General features: G+C 40.7%; 1 protein-coding gene, 1 long non-coding RNA gene and 1 pseudogene across 4 annotated transcripts in view; 1 reads left to right on the forward strand and 2 right to left on the reverse strand.

The window, feature by feature from the left end:
- LOC132007583 (uncharacterized) overlaps positions 1-20,766 on the forward strand; it is an 84,976-nt gene that overhangs the window by 35,221 nt on the left and 28,989 nt on the right. The window lies entirely within an intron of this gene.
- NHS (NHS actin remodeling regulator) overlaps positions 1-20,766 on the reverse strand; it is a 335,272-nt gene that overhangs the window by 34,235 nt on the left and 280,271 nt on the right. For all 3 annotated transcript variants that reach the window (XM_059385795.1, XM_059385794.1, XM_059385796.1), the window contains exon 3: positions 16,657-16,790. In XM_059385795.1, the coding sequence (XP_059241778.1) occupies positions 16,657-16,790 (134 nt within the window). The remainder of the gene's footprint in view (positions 1-16,656; positions 16,791-20,766) is intronic.
- LOC132007582 (elongation factor 1-alpha 1-like) lies at positions 8,763-10,509 on the reverse strand (annotated as a pseudogene).

The raw sequence follows: 20,766 nt of genomic DNA on the forward strand, positions 1-20,766 counted from the left end.
GTAGTACAGATGTTTTAACAATGTGTGTTCTTCCAGTCCATAGGGATGGAATATCTTTTCATTTGTGTCATCATTAATGTCTTTTATTAATGCTTTATAGTTTCCAGAGCACAGCTCTTTCAACTCCTTAGTTGAGCTTATTCCTGGGGATTTTATTATTTTTGGTGCAATTGTAAATGAGACTGTTTTCTTAATTTCTCTTTCTGCTACTTCATTATCAGTGTATAGAAATGCAGTGGATTTCTGTATATTGATTTTCTATCTAAAACCTTACCGAATTCACTCATCAGTTCTAGTAGTTTTTTGGTGGAGTCTTTCACGTTTTCCATATATAGTATCTTGTCATCTGTAAAGAGTGCATGTTTTACTTCTTCCTTACCAATTTGGATGCCTTTTATTTTTGTGGTCTGATAGCTGTGGCTAGGACTATATTGAGTAACAGAGGAATAGCTCTGTTTTTCCCATTGCATATGATGCTAGCTGTGGGTTTTTCATATATGGCCTTTATTATGTTGAAGTATGTTCCCTCTAGACCAACTTTGTTAAGGTTTTTTTTTTTTTTTATCATGGATAGATGTTGTAGTTTGTTGGATGCTTTCTATGCATCTGTTGAAATGATCATAAGGTTTTTTCCCTTTCTCTTGTTGATGAGATAATATCATATTGATTGATTTATAAATAGTGATCCATTCATGCATCCTAGAATAAATCCCACTTAATGATGCTGAATGATTTTTTAATGTATTGTTGGATTCCATTTCTTAATATTTTGCTAAGTATTTTTGCATCTATGTTAATCAGAGATAGTGGCCTATAGTTCTCTTTTTATGTAGTGTCTTTATCTGGTTTTGGTATCAGAGTAATACTGGCCTCACAGAATAAATTTGGAAGCTTTCCTTTTATCCTCTATTTTTTGGAATAGTTTGAGAAGAATAGGTACTAACTCTTCTTTAAATGTTTGGTAGAATTCACCTGTGAAGCCATCTGATGCTGGACTTTGGTTTGTTAGGAATTTTTTGATTACACACTCAATTTTATGGCTGGTAATCAGTCTGTTCAATTTTCTATTTCTTCCCAATTTAGTTTTGGAAGGTTATATGCTTCTAGGAGTTTATCAATTTCTTTTAGGTTGTCCAATTTGTTGGTGTATACTTTTTCATAATACTCTCTTTTAGTCCTTTGTATTTCTGTGGTGTTATTGTTTCTCCCTTATTTATTTCTGATTTTGTTTATTTGAGCCCACCCACTTTTTTTTATGAGAATGGCTATATCAATTTTGTTGATCTTTTCAAAGAACCAGCTCCTGGTTACAATTATTATTATTATTTTTAGTTTCTGTTTTGTTTATTTCCATTCTAATGTTTTTGTTTGTTCTTTTTCTAGGTCCTTTAGATGTAAAGTTAGGTTGTTAATTTGAGATTTTTTTGCTTCTTTCTGTAGGCCTGTATTACTATACACTTCCCTTTTAGAACAGGTTTTTCTGCATCCCAAAGATTTTGTACTGTTGTGTTTTCATTTTCATTTGTCTTCATGTATTTTTTGATTTCCTCTTTGACTTTTAGTTTGACCCAGTCATTGGTTAGTACCCTATTATTTAACCTTTATGTATTTCTGTCCTTTGCAGATTTTTTCTTGTAGTTGGTTTCTAGTTTCATAGCATTGTGGTCAGGAAAGATGCATGGTATGACTTCAGTCTCTCTGAATTTGTTGACACTTGTTATGTGGCCTAACATGTTATCTATTCTGGAGAAGGTTCCACGTATACTTAAAAGAATGTGTATTCTACTGTTTTAGGATGGAATGTTCTGAATATATCTGCTAGATCCATTTGGCCCAAGGTGTCATTCAAAGCCACTATTTTCTTGTTCATTTTGTTTGGATGACCTATCCATTTTTGTAAGTGTGGTGTTAAAGTCCCTTACTATTATTGTATTACTATCAATTATTTCCTTTATGTTTGTTATTAGCTGCTTTATGTATTTGGGTGCTCCCATGTTGGGTGCCTAAATATTTATACTATCTTCTTGTTGGATTGTTCCCTTTATGATTTATAGTGTCCTTCTTTGTCTCTTGTTACAGTCTTTGTTTTAAAGTCTGTTTTGTCCGATATTAGTATTGCTACCCTGGCTTTCTTTTCACTTCCATCTGTATGATAAATGCTTTTCCATCACTTCACTTTCAATCTACATATGGTTTTAGGTCTGGAAATGAGTCTCTTGTAGGCAGCATATAGATGGTCTTGCTTTTTTATCCATTCCGTCGCCCTATATCTTTTGATAGAAGCATTTAGTCCATTCACATTCAAAGTAATTATTGACAGGTGTGTGCTTATTGCAATTTTGTTACTTTGTTTTATGGTTGTTTTTGTAGTTCTTCTCTGCTCCTTTCAAGCTGTCTTCACGCATGGTTTGTTGGCTTTCTTTAGTAATATTCTTGGATTCCTTTGTCTTTATTTTTTACCTATTACTGGATTTTTGTTTGTGATTACCATTAGGTTTGTATATAACATCTTCTGCATATAGCACTGTATATTGAGTTGATAATCACCTAGGTTTGAACCCATTCTTTACTTTATTGGCCACCTCATTTTGGGTAAATGGTGTCATACTTTATGTCTTTTTATTTTGTGAGTCCCTTGACTGATTTTTATAGATACACTTATTTTTACTACTTTTGTGATTCCTACTTATTTTACTCTTAGGGTCTTTTGTTTCCACTCTAGAGTCCCCTTTGACATTTCTTATAGTGCTGGTTTAGTGGTCATGGTTTCCTTTAATTTTGGTCTCTTTGGGAAACTCTCTCTCTCCTTTTAGTCTGAATGATAGCCTTGTTGGACAGAATATTTTTGGCTGCAGGGTTTTTTTCTTTCAGCACTTTGAATCTACCATGTTACTCCCTACTGGCCTACAAAGCTTCTGCTGAAAAATCAGCTGGCAGCCTTTTGGGGTTTCCCTCGAATGTAACTGTTTTCTTTTCTCTTGCTGCTTTTAAAATTCTCTTTTTGTCACTACTTTTTGCCATTTTAATTACTGTCTTGGTAATTGGGTTGATTTTGTTGCAGGCTCTCTGTGCCTCCTGGATCTGGATTTCTGTTTTCCTCCCTAGATTTGAGAAGTTTTCAGCTATTATTTCTTCAATAAATTTTCTCCCCCTTTTCTCTCTTCTCCTTCTGGGACCCCTCTAATGTTAATATTACTAGGCTTGATGGTGTCACTGAGTTCCCTTAATCTATTTTCATGTTTTATTCTTTTTTTCTCTACTGTTCTGCTTGATTGCTTTCCATTACTCATCCTCCAGGTCACTGATCTGTTCTTCTGCTTTCTCTAGTCTACCATTTATTCTATGTAGTGTGTTTTAAATTTCAGTTATTAAGTTCATCATCTATGGTTGGTTCTTTTTTATGTTTTCTATCTCTTTTTTGAGGGTCTCACTGAGGTTCTCCACTCCTTTCTCAAGTCCAGTGAGAATCTTTATGACAATTAGTTTAAAATACTCTATCAGACATATTACTTATCTCTGTTTCATTTTGCCTCTTGCTTCACTTTTGCCCTTTTCTTTCATTCAGGACATATTCCTGGGTCTTCTCATTTTGTCTAACTCTCTCTGTTTCTTTCTCCATGTTAGGAAAATCAGCCATGTGTCCTCCTCTTGGAAGTAGTGGCCTTATGAGTAAGAGGTCCTGTAGTGCTCTGCAGCACAACATTCCCTGTTCACCAGAACCTGGTACTTCAGGGGTGTCTCCTATATGTGTTGCATGTGTCCTACTGTTGTGGCTGTGCTGAATTTGCCTTCAGTCCATTTGTCTCTAATGACTCTCTTTGCCTGTTATAGGCAGGGTTTGGTTACTATGTTGTTAGTGGGCCAGTCTGGGGCCACCTTGTAAGTGGGCCAGTCTTGGGCTTAAGTTGAGTTAGATCAGGCTTTTCCCCAGAGCTATGGTAGCATCAAACTGCAGGGCACTTTCCCTGTGTTATGCCCTGAGAAGCTTTCATTCGTGGGTGGGGCCTGCAGTCAGACATCATGTCTGCCCCCAGCCCATTGCTGGGGCTGCAGTCATATTGGTATGTGCAGTTATTTTCCCCAGGAGTCACTTTGGAGTCATCCTGTCTCCTGTCGGGGCTACTTGCACACAGCCAGGCTTTGGCATGCTTTGGGTGGGCTCCAGCCAAGGGCATATTGGAAGGGGTATGTCTGTAGGGAGAGCGGAGGGGCCAGGTGTGCGAGCCAACCTGCTGTGGGTGGCGAGCGGCAGGTGCCCAGGAGAACTCCTGTGAAATCCTGATGGATTGGATGGGACAGATCTGCCGAAGAGCATGGGAGCTGGACACAAGCTGTTAACAAGCTAAGTGGAGAGTGTTGCGCTCTGGTGGTTCCACCAGGTGTCTGTTATCTAGGCTGGGGGGCACGGGAGGGAAAGGGCACCTACCAGGACTTTTGTTCTTGGAAAAGTTTCCCAAAGTTCCCTGCCCCTGCAGCACATGCTTTGACATTAGTAAATAAATCTTTCAGTATATCTCGGGAAGTTTTCAAACTATTGCTTCTATGCTTTATCTCAGTGGGACTGTTTGTTAAATGCTGTCTCTTTAAAGGTGGGGACTCAGTTCCCTGTGACCTTCCCAGCTCCTGCAGAACTGAGCCTGCTGGTTTTTAAAATTCCAGGTGTTAAGCCCTACTGATTACGAAAACTTGCAAAGCCAGGCACCTCTGGCCTTCAAAGCCAAATGTTACGGGGATTTATGTTTGCAGTGCAGTCCCCATGCCTGAGGTGCCTCTCCTTTCATTGTGCTGGTGGTGTCCCTCCCTCCTGTGGGCAGTCCTGCTAGTTTGTCTGGCTCCCCACTGCATCTCAGTCCTTCTGATCCTCTTTGATGTGGCCTCTTCTCTACATTTAGCTGCGAGAGAGTGTCGTCAGTCTTCTAGTTGTTCTGGTTTATTTACACTGATGTGGGTATTTCCTAGTGGTGTCTGTGGGACAGATGAGCCGGATCCTCTTCTCCTATTCCACCATCTTTCCTGGAAATCTACATGGGTCTTTTTACATCTATTCTGCCCACCGTACATCTTTTGACTGCAGCATTTAAGCCATTTATATTTAAAGTAATTATTGATAGGTATGTACTTACTGCCATTTTAAAATTTGTTTTCTGGTTGTTCTTGCAGTTCTTTGTTGCTCCTTCTCTTGTTCTCTTTCTTTGTATTTGATGAGGTTCTATAGTGTTGTGTTTGGCTTTCTTTTTATTTTTTGTGTATCTGTCATAGGTTTTGTGTTTGTGGTTCTCATGAGGTTTGGTCATTTAAGTTCAAATACAGTCTAAAATAAAAGGGAAAAAAACCCCTTGATTTTCTTTTACCCTTCTCTTTCCTTTTTACTCCCTCTCCACACTTAAAATGCATGTTTTCATATTTTACATTTTTCTATTCATAATTTTTATGTCTAATTATAGCTATTTCTTTTCCACTTAAAGAAGTCCCTTTAACATTTCTAGTGAGACTCATTTAGTGGTGATAAACTCCTTTATCTTTCATTTGTTTGGGAGACTTTAACTCGCCTTCAACTCTGAATGATAACCTTGCCAGTAAAGTATTCTTGGTTGCAGGTTTTTTCCTTTCAAGCACTTTAAATATATCATGCCCTCCCTTTCGGCCTGCAAAGTACTGCTGAGAAATCAGCTGATTAGCCTTATAGGTTTTCTCTTGTAGTTAACATTTTTTTTTCTTTCCTGCTGCTTTTAAAATTCTCTCTTTAACTTTCACATTTTAGTGCCATGGTATGGACCTCCTTGGGTTCATCATGTGTAAAATTCTGTGCTTCTTGGGAGTGGATATCTGTTTCCTTCCCTAGGTTAGGGAAGTTTTTAGTTATTATTTCTTCAAATAAGTTTTCTACACCTCTCTCTCTCCTTTTAAGACCCTATATCATGATGTTTGTTCACTTGATATTATCCAAGAGATTGCTTAATCTAGCCTCATTAAAAAAATTCTTTTCTTGGGGAGTATGGGTGGCTTCTTTGGTTAAGTGTCTGCCTACGGCTCAGGTCATGATCCCAGGGTCCTGGGACTGAACCCCATGTAAGGCTCCCCGCTCAGCAGGGAGCCTGCTTCTCCCTCTCCCTCTGTTCCTCCCCCCAGCTTATGCTCTCTCTGTCTCTCAGGTAAATAAATAAAATTTTTTTAAACAAATTCTTTTCTCTTTTTGCTGTTCAGTTTGTGCACTTTCCATTATGCTGTCTTCCAGACTGCTGGTACATTCTTCTGCATCCTCTAATCTACTACTGACACTCCCTCTGGTGTTTTTTTATTTCAGCTGTATTCTTCAACTCTGATTGGTTCTTTCTAGTATTTTCTATACCTTTATTGAAGGGCTTACCAAATTCTTCCACTTTTTTTCTGCAACCCACTATCTTTATTATCATTATTTTAAATTCTTTATTAGGCATATTGCTAAAAAAAGGAGGGGGCGCCTGGGTGGCTTAGTTTTTAAGCATCTGCTTTTGGCTCAGGTCGTGATCCCAGGGTCCTGGGATCTAGCCTGGCATTGGACTCCCTGCTTGGCAGGAAACCTGCTTCTCCCTCTCCCACTCCCCCTGCTTGTGTTCCCTCTCTTGCTCTGTCTTTCAAATAAATAAACAAAATCTTTATTTTAAAAAAGGTGTATTGCTTATCTCTGTTTCATTTATTTCTTTTTCTGAGGTTTTTATCTTTTTCTGTCTATTGGAGCATATTCCTCTCTCCTCCCATTTTGCTCAACTTTTGGTGTTTCTATGGATTAGGCAGAAAGGCCACTTCTCCTAAACATGAAGGAGTGGTCTTGTGTATGTTGTCCTCTCTGTAAATTGTGTGTGTGTGGTGACTTTTGCTGGCTAGCTGGAGCTGTGGCAGTATATGTTAGTTACTCTTTTTAAACTGTAGCTTTTTATAGAAAGAAGAAAAAAATTAAAAATTTTAAAAAGAAGGGGAAAAGAAAAAACAAAACAAAACCCAAAGAACAAAAATAAAAACCAAACAAGACAAATTTTAAAAATAAAATATAAATAAAATTTTTTTCAATTAAAAACAAAAATATTTTTTGTGCCCCAGCACCACAGGATAGTTGTGGGCTGTTATGGGCTTGTGGACACTAGGCTAGCTGAGGTTGCAAGCTGTGAGCCAAACCCTGTTCTGGCTTGGGCTTTTAGGGTGGAGGGGGAGAGAGGATCCCAGCTATTCCTCTGCCCTTTTAAACAATGGCTCTTTTTTTTTTTTTTCTGTGTCCCATTGTGACCAGGGTTGGTGTGGTCTTGCAGACCCTGGGCTTGCTGAGGTCAGAAGCTCCTGGTGATGACCAGACCTGTCAGTTATGGCATCCAGACCCACCACTTACAGCATCTAGATCCCGTTCCCACCTGGGCTTTTTTTTTTCCTCCCCATTTTGGGTTTTTTTTTTTTTTTTTAATTCCACTTGCTTTATTCATAATTCTTTTTTTTTTTTTAAGTAAACATATAATGTATTTTTATTCCCAGGCCATCTGGGCTTTTAAGGTGGAGGGGAAGAGTGTTCCTACAGTTTTTTGGCCCTTGTAAACTTGGCTTTTTTTTTTTTTTTTCCTGTGCTTTAGTGCAACTGAGACTGGTGCAGGCTTGTGGACCCTTGGCTTGCTGAGGTTGCAAGCTCCCTGTGAGGGCCAGACCCACCTGTTACGGAGGCTGGACCCTGCTCCATTCTAGGCTTTTAAGGTGATATGGGAACATAAACTGTGTCTCTCTCACCTGGAGAACATTCCCACAGCTCCTTCACCACTCAGCAGAGTTCTAGGGTTGTGTCTTTTATATGCTACTTGTTCTTTAAAACTGTGGCTTTTATTTTTCTGTGCCCAAGGACAGAGGGATCTGTTCCCAGTTCCTCAGTACTCTCCCTCCTCACTCTGTTCACAGTGTGAGTGTAGGGGTTCCCTTTGGTTCTCTCTCGCTTGCTCGCTCGCTCACTCACTCTTCTCTCCATCTTTGGTTGCTCAGAAGCTGTTCGGTTAGTCGTCAGGTCTTCTTGAGGAGGAACTGTTCTATCAATAGGTGCAATTCGCTGTGTTCCATGGGGGAGGTCAGTTCAGGGCTTTCCGATATTGCCATCCTGTACTGGAACCTAGGGCTTTGCCTTTTTCAGTTAAGAATATGTCCTGGAATCACTCCTTATTAGTTCATAAAGATCTTCCTCATTTTTCTCACAGCTGCATAGTACTGTATTGTGTGGTTGTCCTGTAGTTTACTCTGTCAGTACAGGTACATGTGCCACAGAAGGGCTAATATCACTCATAGATAAATAATTCTTCAATATATCCATCTGTGTATAGCTTTTTGGTTATTTACGGTATCTTTGATTTTAAGCAATACTGCAATGATTAATCTTTTGGTAATACTGGAGGTGTATGTTTAGTGGGATTGCTAGGGTGAAAAGTAAGGGTATATGTCGTTTGGTTAGATATCGCCAAATTCCCCTCCAGATAGGCCGTACCAAGTTTGCTTCTCACCAACAGTGTTTGTGAGTTCCCCCCAGTTTCACCGGATTATATTGCCATATTGTTTAATTTTTGCCAGTCTAATTAGGTGATGAGTGATTTCTCAACATAAATGTTTGCATTTCTCTAAGTATGAGTGAGTTTGCGCACTTTTTCTTAAGTGTAAGCAACATTTTTATGTGTTTTCTGGATTGTCTGTTTAAGGCTTCCCCCCCATTTTTCTACCATGTTTTTGTTCCTTTCTTTGTCCCTCAATTTTTTTTTCTCATTAAACTTTTGTTTTAATGGGTCTCAAAATTGTGTGACAGATTTTTGGTCAAGTTGTTTCCATTAAAAAGTACTGATTTTAAAAACTAATAACTTAAAACTGCCACACACACACACAGAAAAACAAATGGTCCAGAAAACATTCTCCTTTCCTTCTGAAGGTTTTACGATGCATTGTTATCATTAACCAGTCTTTTACTATTAAACTTAAATGGCCAATTGACACAAACAGTTCTGAGACCATTCTTCCACCACTGATTAAGACTGGGGTGGCAGGTATTGTGGATAATATTCATTTAGCCTTCTGAGCTTTCTGGGCAGACTTGGTGACCTTGCCAGCTCCAGCTGCCTTCTTGTCCACTGCTTTGATGACACCCACAGCAACTGTCTGTCTCATGTCACGAACAGCGAAACGGCCCAGAGGAGGATAGTCAGAGAAGCTCTCAACACACATAGGCTTGCCAGGAACCATATCAACAATGGCCGCGTCACCAGATTTCAAGAACTTGGGACCATCTTCCAGCTTTTTTCCAGAACGACTATCTATCTTCTCCTTCAGCTCAGCAAACTTGCAAGCAAGGTGAGCTGTGTGACAATCCAGCACAGGTGCATATACAGCACTAATTTGGCCTGGATGGTTCAGGATAATCACCTGAGCTGTGAAGCCAGCTGCTTCCATTGGTGGGTCATTTTTGCTGTCACCAGCCACATTGCCACGACGAACATCTTTGACAGATACGTTCTTGACATTGAAGCCCACATTGTCCCCAGGAAGAGCCTCACTCAAAGCTTCATGGTGCATTTCAACAGACTTGACTTCAGTTGTAACATTGACTGGAGCAAAGGTGACCACCATGCCAGGCTGAAGAACACCAGTCTCCACTCGGCCCACAGGGACAGTACCAATACCACCAATTTTGTAGACGTCCTGGAGAGGCAGACGCAAGGGCTTGTCAGTTCGATGAGTTGGTGGCAGAATGCAATCCAGAGCTTCAAGCAGTGTGGTTCCACTGGCATTCCCATCTTTACGGGTGACTTTCCATCCCTTGTACTAAGGCATATTAGCACTTGGCTCCAGCATGTTGTCACCATTCCAACCAGAAATTGGCACAAATGCTACTGTGTCAGGGTTGTAGCCAATTTTCTTAATGTAGGTGCTGACTTCCTTAACACTTTCCTCGTATCTCTTCTGGCTGTAGGGTGGCTCAGTGGAATCCATTTTCTTAACACCAACAGTTAGTTGTTTTACACCCAGTGTGTAAGCCAGAAGGGCATGCTCACGGGTCTGCCCGTTCTTGGAGATATCTGCTTCAAATTCACCAACACCAGCAGCAACAATCAGGACAGCACAGTCAGCCTGGGATGTGCCTGTAATCATGTTTTTGATAAAGTCTCTGTGTCCTGGAGCATCAATGATGGTCACGTAATACTTGCTGGTCTCGAATTTCCACAGGGAGATATCAATGGTGATACCACGTTCACGTTCAGCTTTCAGTTTATCCAAGACCCAGGCATACTTGAAGGAGCCTTTTCCCATCTCAGCAGCCTCCTTCTCGCATTTTTCGATAGTTCTTTTGTCGATCCCACCACATTTGTAGATCAGATGACCAGTAGTGGTAGACTTGCCCGAATCTACGTGTCTGATGACAACAATGTTGATATGAGTCTTTTCCTTCCCCATTCTGGTTTAGGATGAGCGGTGGTTTTCACGACACCTGTGTTCTGGCGGCAAACCCGTTGCGAAAAAGGAGTCCCTCAATTTTTAAAAAAGGATTTTATTTATTTATCTGAGAGAGTGAGAGAGGAAACACAAGCAGGGGGAGTGGGAGAGAGAGAAGCAGGCTTCCTGCAGAGCAGAGAGCCCGATGTGAGGCTCGATGTGGGGCTCAATGCTGGGCTTAATGCAGGGCTTGATCCCAGGACTGCAGGATCATGACCTGAGCCAAAAGCAGACACTAACAACTGAGCCACCAGGCACCCCTCTTAGTCCCTCAATTTTAAAGAGGTATTTATCTACTTAGTGATATTAGTCCTTCGTGGTATATATTGCACATATTTTCTCCCAATTTTGGCTTATGTTTTGACTTTATGGTGTTTGAGCACACAAAAATATTTACTATTCAGATTTATCAATCTTTTCTTTTACTTCCTCTGTATTTTGAGTCAGAGTTAAAGACTGAGGTTAAAGAATAATTCACCCTTATTTTCCTCTAGTACTTGTGTGGTTTCAGTTTTTATGTTTAGGTCCCTGATCCATTAGGAGCTTAATCTTGTGTTTGGTGTGAAGTATGGATCTAATTACATGATTCTCAACTAGGGGCAATTCTGTCTCCCTAGGGAACATTGGCAGTGTCTAGAGACATTCTGGATTGTCAAAACTAGGGGGAAGAGTGCTCCTGGCATCTCTTGGGTAGGGGCCTAGAGTGCTGCTAAACATAGCACACCGCACAGGACAGCCCCCACAGCAACGCCTTATTGGACTCAAAATGTCAATAATGCCAAGGTTGAGAAACGCTAATGAAATTTTGTCTTTTACCAACTGGCTACCTAGTTGTTCCAGCATCATTAAAAAAAAAAAAAAACCATCTTTTGCCTCAGTGTTTTGGGATACTGCCTTTATCATAGACTATGTGTTCATATATATTTGGGTTGATTTCTGGACTTTGTATTTTTTTTCTACTGGCATATTTTTCTATTCATATATTAGTGACACACTATTGTAATTATAAAGGCTTTAAGGATATTTTAATGCCAGGTAGAGCTACTTACCCCTTATTGGTTTCCTTTGTCAGTGTTTTCCTGGATATTCTTGTATGTTTTTCCATAAGAACTTTATTATCAATGGGTCTAACTCCATTTAAAAGAAGGCTTATTGGTATTTTGAGATTGTGTTAAATTTATAAATCAACTTAGAACTTACCTACTTATAATGCTGAATCATTCTTTCCAAGAATAGGGGACATCCTTCCATTTGAGAAAATCTAATTTTGTGTTTTAAAAGAATGCTGCCGTTGCTCTCATACAGGTTTTGCACATTCTGGTAAATTAATTCCTAAGTATTTAATCTTCTTTGTTATTGCTGTAAATGGAGTTTCATCTACTAGTTGGTCTTTTAATTGGCTATCATTTGTGTAAATGAAGGCTATTGATTTTTGTGTGTGTGTATCCTGCTACCTTACTGTGTGTTTGAATTACTTTTATCATTGATCCTCTACCAGGAAGATCCTATAGTATCATATCATCTGCAACTAGATATACCTTTACTTCTTCCTTATCAAATCTTATGCCTATAACTGATTTATTTTGTCCAGTTGCATTGATTAATCTCCCTAGTATAATATTAATTAGTAGCAGAGATAGATAGCATCTCTGCCTTGTTTCTGATTTTACTGGAAATGCCTCTAGTGCTTCCCCATTAAGAGACTGGCTTTAGGACTAAGATATGTATATTTTATCATGTTAATGAAGTACCACTCAATTCCTATTTTCTCAAGTCTTTTTATAAAGAATATGTGTTGAATTTTATTTAAGGCCTCTCTGGCATCCATGGACATAATCATATGTTTTTTTTTCCCTTTAGATAGTATATGATTAGTATATGAAACCATATATATATATATATATACACACACACACACACACACACACACACTAATACTAATCTACTAATACATACATATTCTAATATATATATTAGTATATGATACTAATATATTTCTTAATATTGAACCAACCTTCTATTTATAGAATAAATCCCATTTAGTCATGGTATATGAATTTCTTAATGTGGTATTCTATTTGCTAACATTTATTATTTCTGCATTAATAACCAGAGTGATATTGGTCTATATTTCCCTCCCCTACTTCCATGCTTTATCAGGTTCAGGTGTCAAACTTTCATAACATGTTCATAAAAGAAATAGGGAAGTTCTATTTTATTTTCAATGCTCTGAAATAATTTATAGAGCACTGGTATTATCTGGACTTGGAAGGTTTAGAATTCCTCTGGAAAACCATCTAGGCCTGGGATCATCTCCTTTCCCACCCTTGAAGGATGAGGATTCCTAAGATGGGCTTTACAATTGTGAGAGAGACCTTGAATTTTCAGCTGACAGTGGGTTTTAAGCTAAGTTGGCTGGTCAGTTTCCCTTGTGTTCCTCTCGGAACTTCTGATTTAAATTACATGTCAAGAAACCAAGCAACCCCTCTTTCCACTTGCAAAATCTATGAGGCTACTTTGGAGCCATCATCAGGTAGAAACAGAGGACCTCTTGATAATGTAAAATATCCCAGTGCACCCTTTGGATTTCACTGCAGTGCCCTGGAGGACCCCATCACACAGTTTGGGAAGCACAGGTACAGAGCCTTCCGGCCTTTTTTCCTATGCATGTATGTATGTATACTCACGTACGCACTCATAGACACCATACACAATTTTTACACTACTTAAAACTCCCTGATGATAAAATATATATTTTCCATGTCATTGAATATTCTTTAGTGACACTTTTTGATACCATAGTCTATCCTATGAATATATCAGAATTCACTAAGTACCTACTGTTGGATATTTAAGATATTTGTAACTATTTTTCCTATTCCAAACAGTGCTTTGATGAACATCCTAGTGAAAATATCTTTGCATTAGGATAAATTCCTAGATATAGAATTGCTGGATCAAAGGGTAGGAATATCTTATAGGGGGGTTTTTTGGGTAAAGATTTTATTTTCTTAAGTAATCTCTACATCCAGCGTGAGGCTCAAACCCACAACCCCGAGATTGAGAGACACACGCTCCACTGACTGAGCCAGCCAGGTACCCCATCTTGTAAGGGCTTTTTTGCCCCTTTTATTTATTTTTTATTGAAGTATAATTGAGAAATAGTGTTACATTCAGTGATATGACCAACCTTTGCTATATTATGCAGTGCTCTCCACAAGCGTAGCTCCCATCTGCCACCGTACAGTGCTATCACGGTATCACTGACTATAGTCCCTACGCTGTACCTTTCATCTCCGTGACTTACTCATTCCATGACTGGAGCCTGTACTTCCCAATGCCCTTCACCCCTTTTGCCCATCTCCTCTTCCCCTCCCCTCTGGCAACCATCAGTTTGTCCTCTGTATTTATGGGTCTTTCTGCTTTTGTTTGCTCATTTGTTTTGGTTTTTAGATTCCACATACAAGTGAAATCATATGGTATTTGTCTGACTTATTTCACTTAGCATAATTTAACATCTTATAGTTTGATAAATATTGGGAAATTGCCCTCTAGAAGAAGTCACAACTTATATTTCCTCTAGTCTTATTAGTGAATATATGCTACAGGCTTTTCATTTGATGGTAAGGGTTTGATTTTAAGTGTTTATGAATATAGATTCAGATATTTGTATGTTTTAGGCACTACACTAGGGACTTTTTCATATATACATGATTTAATTGTATTTATATAACACTTAAATCTTCTTAACAACCTTGTAAAATTGAAGTTATCTCCCCATTTCACAGAAACTGGGACTCAAAGATAAAACTTTTTCAAAATCATGCAACCGAAGAAATTGTAGAGCTGGGATTGAAACCTAGTTAGACCCATCATCTTATTACAATATCAATGATACACCATGAATTTGATTGGCTATTAACAATGATGATGATGTCTAATACGTATCGAGTGCTTATTATGCATTAGGTACTATCTACATGTATTAACAATGTAATAACACATTCAGTCTTTGTTTCAAACTTATGAGGTACTATCACTATTATCCCGGAGACACTAAAATGATTAACTTGTTCAGGGTCACACAGCTAATAAATGGTAGAGCTGATATTCAAATCCAGGCAGTTTGACTTCACAGTCTATACCCTTAATGACCAAACTACAGTATAACAGTCTGCAGAGTTGTATCAGCATCTCACTATGAATGCTTTTTTCCCTGTTGCTCTCTAAGAAAATGTCCAACAATGTGGTTGCCAATTTCCTGTCCCTGCCCCTGCAGCCTCTTCTCTGGTAGCAGTCTACGGCTCCTGTAAGCTCAGCGCAGAGAACTGTGTTCTGTTCTGAATCACCTTCAGGTCTGAGGGATAGAACTTGAATGGAAGATCTTCCAGTGAACTTGGTGAACCAAATTCAATCAAATAAATGAAACAGTATTCCTAAGTAATTGGGGCGATTTTAATTATTATCATTTGAGATGGGTACACTTTCTGGTTTACGTCAGTTTGCTCTAGACTCCTCCTCTTATTGAAGCTTGCTCGGTAAATGAAGCACCCTCATTGTTATTCATTATTTTTGGCTTTTTCCTATAGTCTTAACTTTGGTATTTAGACATTATTAAAAATTATGCAGATTATGACAAATGGTGATATTTTTATGTCATTTCTGTAAATGCTCAACATTATTCTCTCCCATCCGCCCCCCTGAAAAAAAACAACTTAATGAGCCACAAAACATGTTATAATGAATGGAAAAATATTTTTAGCATTTTTATGCAGAAATGCCTCATTAAAAGCAAATGCTTTTGCAAGCACATTTGAGCTTAATAAAACTTTTGTCGAGCAGGGGCTTTTATGACAAATCACTAGCATGTGTAACTGCTCTATATAAAGACCTAGAAAGCCCTCAGAGTCTCTCACCTTCCTTTCTCATCCCTGGGCTGCACTGCAGCAGCGTAGTTGAGTGTGACACGGCTCTGAGGAGCCTCGGTGAGCCTGAAGGACATGGAGCCCACAGTGCAGCCACAGGTAGGAAAAATATCTATGTCTTAGTCAACATCACTTACTGTTGTATCTGGGTATGTTAAAGCATGCAGATTCATTTAGATGAAGTCTGTTCTCAGCTGGATGTTTGACATCCTGCAGTCCAAATATTTTGCATCTGTTTTGTGTATCGTAAAAGCCAGAAGGGCGCAGGATTTATTACCATACAGAGAAGCTTAATATCAAGTAAAAACCTCAACTTGGACCCACACTTGTAACTTCTTAAGATTTGGGGCCTCAAACTGTACTGACAAGGGAGCAGGGGTCCAGCCATGTGGGCTGATTTGGTCATAGAAATCATAGCCTCTCACTTAAATGCTGCCCTCCTCCTGGGCACACAGTGCTCACCTCTCCCCGCCGAGGCCGTAGAAAGTGCACTCGTGGTGGTGATGTTTGTAGGTGCTCCGACCTGGGCTCAGCTTCATCTGTCATTGGTACTTGGGGGCTTGGGCTGAGTTACAACCACATCCACCCAGGCAAAGCTGCCATCACCAGCAGTGATGAGGACCCTCGGGTAACTGGTGACCCGGCAGGCCTAGCCTCCCTTATAGAATGGGGAAGCATGAAAGCATGACATGGCTCATCTTCATGGGGTGATTTTTCACATTTTTTTCGCAGCCCACCCCACCGAGTCATCTGCACTAGCACCTTCCCAGTAAGAGTGAGCATTTACTGAGGTCTTACTCCATGCCAGGCACCGTGCTACCTTCTTTCCAGGCCTTATCTCGGTTAGTCCTCAAACTTTATGAGTGAGGTGCTACTCATATCCCCAAATTACAGATGAGGGGCTGAGGACACCGAAGCCACCTGCTCTAAATCTTTCTGCTTCTATACAGAAAAACTCCTTTTTTAGGCAAAAACTTCCCCCTGATTTCAGAGTCCTCAATTATTATGGCTTTACTACATTGTGCAACCAGTTAAGTAAAAAAAAAAAAAAAAAATACTTATGTACTCCTACTCTATTCTCCAAAAGACACATGAATGAAAGGGGGAAAAAAGTCCAGTCACTCTCAAATGCCCATGACTTGGCTCTCTTAGGTGGCCCAGGCTCTTCCACTAGGAGGAAGGAAATGGACTCCCAAGACCCATTCATGGTTTCTGATGAGCAAGGCCAGGGCTGCCGGCTGGCCACCAAGCTCACCGTTAAGAAGTGCCGGTCCTTAACTTCGCGCCTCCTCTGGCTGTGAGCTGGGGGGTGGGCTGGCAGTGGAGGGGCCGCTATGGAAAGAGGGGCAGCGGCTCTCTGCTCCCGGCGATCACTCCGGCTCCGGTGCTCTGGGGGCAGAAAAAGCAATAATACGGACACATCCTTGGCATCTTCCATTTCTCCTTCCCCCTTGGGAGGGTGAGCAAACAGCTAGAAAAAAGTGAGTTTTTCCTAATCTAGCTCATCCTTATACCAAATAAGATTTTCAGAACGGTTCCAAGCTAAACTTTCATTTCACAATAATATGAAAAGGGGCCCTTACATTTTAGTGGGTCCATCTCATAATCTTTGTACGAGATGGCTCAATCTTGAGTTTGGAAAAAGCAGTGTATTTTCAACATGCTTCATTTCAAAACACGAGCAAAAAAAAAAAAAAAAAAAAAAAAAAAAAAAAAAAAGAAAGTCTAGAACAATAGCTGACGTTGATGCTGGAGGGGATGGTAGGCACAGCCATGCCAGAGTCTCCTGGGGAGTGGCAGGCACGGATGCTCCCAGCCATTCAGTGGGTGAGGGAGTTGGCTCGCCCTGACTCAGGGCTGCTGACTGCTACGTGGTCAGGAATTTTGCAGGCCAGTTTTTAAACTATTGGTAGCTTGAAGTAGGCCATGGTGGAGGTATTTACATCATAGAAATTAGTGAGTGTTACACATTAGGGCTTTTATCTATCTTTCCACCAGCTATCTAGTTCTTTATCTACATTTTCTTTTCTAGAGAGCCTGTGACCAGCACACCATTGCAGCCTTCTAAGCTCTGGCATGCCTAACACTCAGAGGGCTTTGAAATCCTAGGATCCTAGAGAAAGTAAAGGAATCCCAATGATGACAGTTGTCTGATTTAGAAATAAAGCTACCTCGGAGGAAAGCCAAGACATTTCTGTTCGTGGGATGAAGTGGTCCTGACTTCATAACAAGAATCACTGAGAGCCCAAGAGTAGTTTAGCTTTCTGGGTGTCTCAGTGAGCTACAGAGCACACCCTGCCCCATACACTGGCCACACTGAAGGCCACCAAGCCTGCAGACCCAGCCCACATGCATGCCTGGGGCCTCCTCGTCTAACCAAGACACGAAGTCACTGAAGAGGTAGTCTGTGCCAAACTGCTGCCCAGCCAGTGGTTATCAGAAAGCCTTTGGAGATAAATGTCTTCTTTGTTGAAGTGTCTACCTCTATTGCCATCCTCTTTGCTCTCTGCAAGCCAACAATAGGCTTTTCTAAATGGACAGCACAAGGAAAAAGTTACATTTTAAAATACATAGTGAGGAGTAGAATACAGGTGTCACTGGTTAGGAAGAGGTCAGAGGAAGGGAGTCAGGAGGGAGACATCAACTCAATTTCCCGTTTACTGGTTGCCTTCCCACACGTTCTGAAATCTCTTTCATTTGCCCCAGGCTGGGAGGAGACAGGCTAGATTAGTGGCTCCCTACTAATATTTTTTCTGGTGCTATGGTTGGGAGAACATTCATCTGTTAGAGTCTGGAACTGCAGTAGACCCTTGGTCCATATTCCTTTAGACCAGTAGAACGTAGACCTCAGCCCTGAAACTTGAAAGACAATATAAAATATAAATGTCTCTTTACAGCCACTTGGTAATCTCTCTCCCTGTCTTATAAACATAAATGATGGCCTCACTTAAAGCCATCATTGGCTCTGAGTATAAAGAATTGCTAAGAAAAAGGGGGGAAGGGGGAATCCAATTCTAAGTACTCCAAAAGCCAGTGAGGTGTGACTTGCTCCGGGAAGCCTTCTCTGAAGCACCCTGGCACAACTGGTGCCTCCTCTGAGCAGCCACGGCGCTGCGCCGACGTCCCCTGCTTACCTGTCCGGCTCTGTCACCAGACAGGCATTCCCTCTGAACAGGGACCAAGCGGTAGTTACTGCTCGTCGCGTCCCAGGTGTGGCGCAGCACTTGGCCTCAGTAGGCTATGTTGAGGGGTGTGCTATGGAGCAGATCTTGAAAGCAGCCAATTTCTAGGCTCTGATCCCAGGCCCCTGCTCTCTCCTTTTAGCCTCAGCTCCAAAAGGAGCACAGTACTGCTGCCACCACAGCTTTACTCGTCTGGGCTTTGTTATCCCTAGTCCTCTTGGAAGCCAGGATCTTCCACCTGTCCAGAGAGCCTCTGGGGAAGCTCACTGCCCTGTTTGCCGAGCAGGGCTGTCGCCTGGTCGGTGTTAGTCACGGCCACCAGATGGCAGGAGTGGTATTCTGATGGATGCCCTGCTAAGCTGCTGTTTCTTGGACAAGGTTAAAAAAAAAAAAGTCACTTTCTAATTTTGATTCCACACTGCATGTTTTTAATTCTATGATGCCTATAATTCCTGTTTATGGCTCTCTGCAGTGCTATTAAAACTACTACACCCAAGATTTGCTGTTGAGAGAACCTCAAAGAAAGCCAGTCTGTGGAGGACAAGATGCAGCTCCACAATCTTCCTTCCAAACCCCCAGGAGGCCTTATATCCCTCTCTCAGCCCCCAGGAGGAAGTTCTGAGAAAATTGATATTGGCACTTGCTGTTCCTCAGTTCTGTCATTAAGTCCAAACCCGACAACACGGTGAAATGTGATAGCTTACCAAGCAGCTTAATGTTATCTGGTCGAATCTGGAAAAATCTAAGCAGGGATGACTTATGAATAATAATAAAGGGATAAAAATAATTATGTCTAAAGGGCTAACGTAACTCAAGCTCTCTGATGATGGGATCAGAGAAAGTATTTAGTGAGAATGATCAGATTCCTCTGTCATCATTCTCTGCCCTCAATGCTCAACCAGTTTTCTATAGAATTTGATTTACTTACGCATACATTCATTGAGGACCTACTCTATGTCAAGTTCATGCTAAGTGATTTGAATAAAAAAATTAATAAGATGCTGTCCGTGCTCTTGAGTTGCTCATGGATTAATGGTGGAAGACAGGCCTATAAGGGGTTAGTGATGATATAAGTGTATAAATGACATGATTGGGAGGATGCAAAGGGCATTATTATGGGAAGGGTGCCTAACTGTGGCTGCAAGGGAACGGTGAGTATGTTAAGGAAGATTTCCAGAAGGTGCTTACAGTAAAAATTTGGTAAAGAAGGACTTTTTAGCCAACTACAAAATTGAAGTGACTCAATTTAAAAAATCAAAGTGATTAGTAAGAGTGCCAGAAATACTTCTAGAGGATACTGGTCATCACTCTTTTTTGTAAGTGTCACAGTATCGGCTACCAATAACCAAGGGGAATTTTTACAAACAGTTGAGTTAGGGATATTAGTCGGTTAATTCTTTCATTAAAGGGGGAGAAGACCAGGGCTATGGGGAAAGGGAGAAGTCATAAACATGTGGAAGAACATAAACTGAAAACAAAGTGTCATTTCTCCATCCTCATGGTGACATTAAAGTGTTTAATTTGAATTGTAATACTTTTGGAAAATACCATTCCTTACAGGAGCACAGGGAATTTGGAACAAAGGCACTGAAGGTGCAGACATCACCATCTGTCTCCACGGCAAAAATCTAAAGGCCAGAAAAGCTGGCATGCCAAATTCTGATACCCAATTTAGGGGGAGGTCTCTAAAAGGATAATGCCGGTTTTTAATCTCCTTGTCCCAACTACAATGGTTTTAAGCCACCAGGAAGTAAGAGAAGGCTGTTACCTTCTACCTTGCCTGCTTTGTGCCCATCTCTGGCTTTTTCAGGACTGAGAGAGAAAGAGAAATAGAAATATTTATTTTCCCAGGACACTGTGTATAGTGAGGAGGAAAAGAGCTCTGGCTGGGGGTCTGGAGGCCTGGATCAGGGTCTTGGCATTCTACGTAATGGGCTGTATGTGACTCTGAGCAAGTTTGCTGACCTCACTAGGCCTCCACATGCTCTGCTGGAGAATGGACCACGTCACTGGTTCTCAACAGGAGCACACCTCCTGAGGGAGGGTCTGGCTGTTAGATGACTAGGCGGGAGCCAAGGATGACAGCTGTCCTACAAGGCACAGGAGGGTCCTGAACGAACAGTGCCCTAGGTCCCACCTGTGTTGTGGGGGGGCATAGAACCTACTTCTGAATCAAACCTAAT

Source organism: Mustela nigripes, chromosome X (assembly GCF_022355385.1).
Source record: "Mustela nigripes isolate SB6536 chromosome X, MUSNIG.SB6536, whole genome shotgun sequence".
NCBI classification, from domain to species: domain Eukaryota; kingdom Metazoa; phylum Chordata; class Mammalia; order Carnivora; family Mustelidae; genus Mustela; species Mustela nigripes.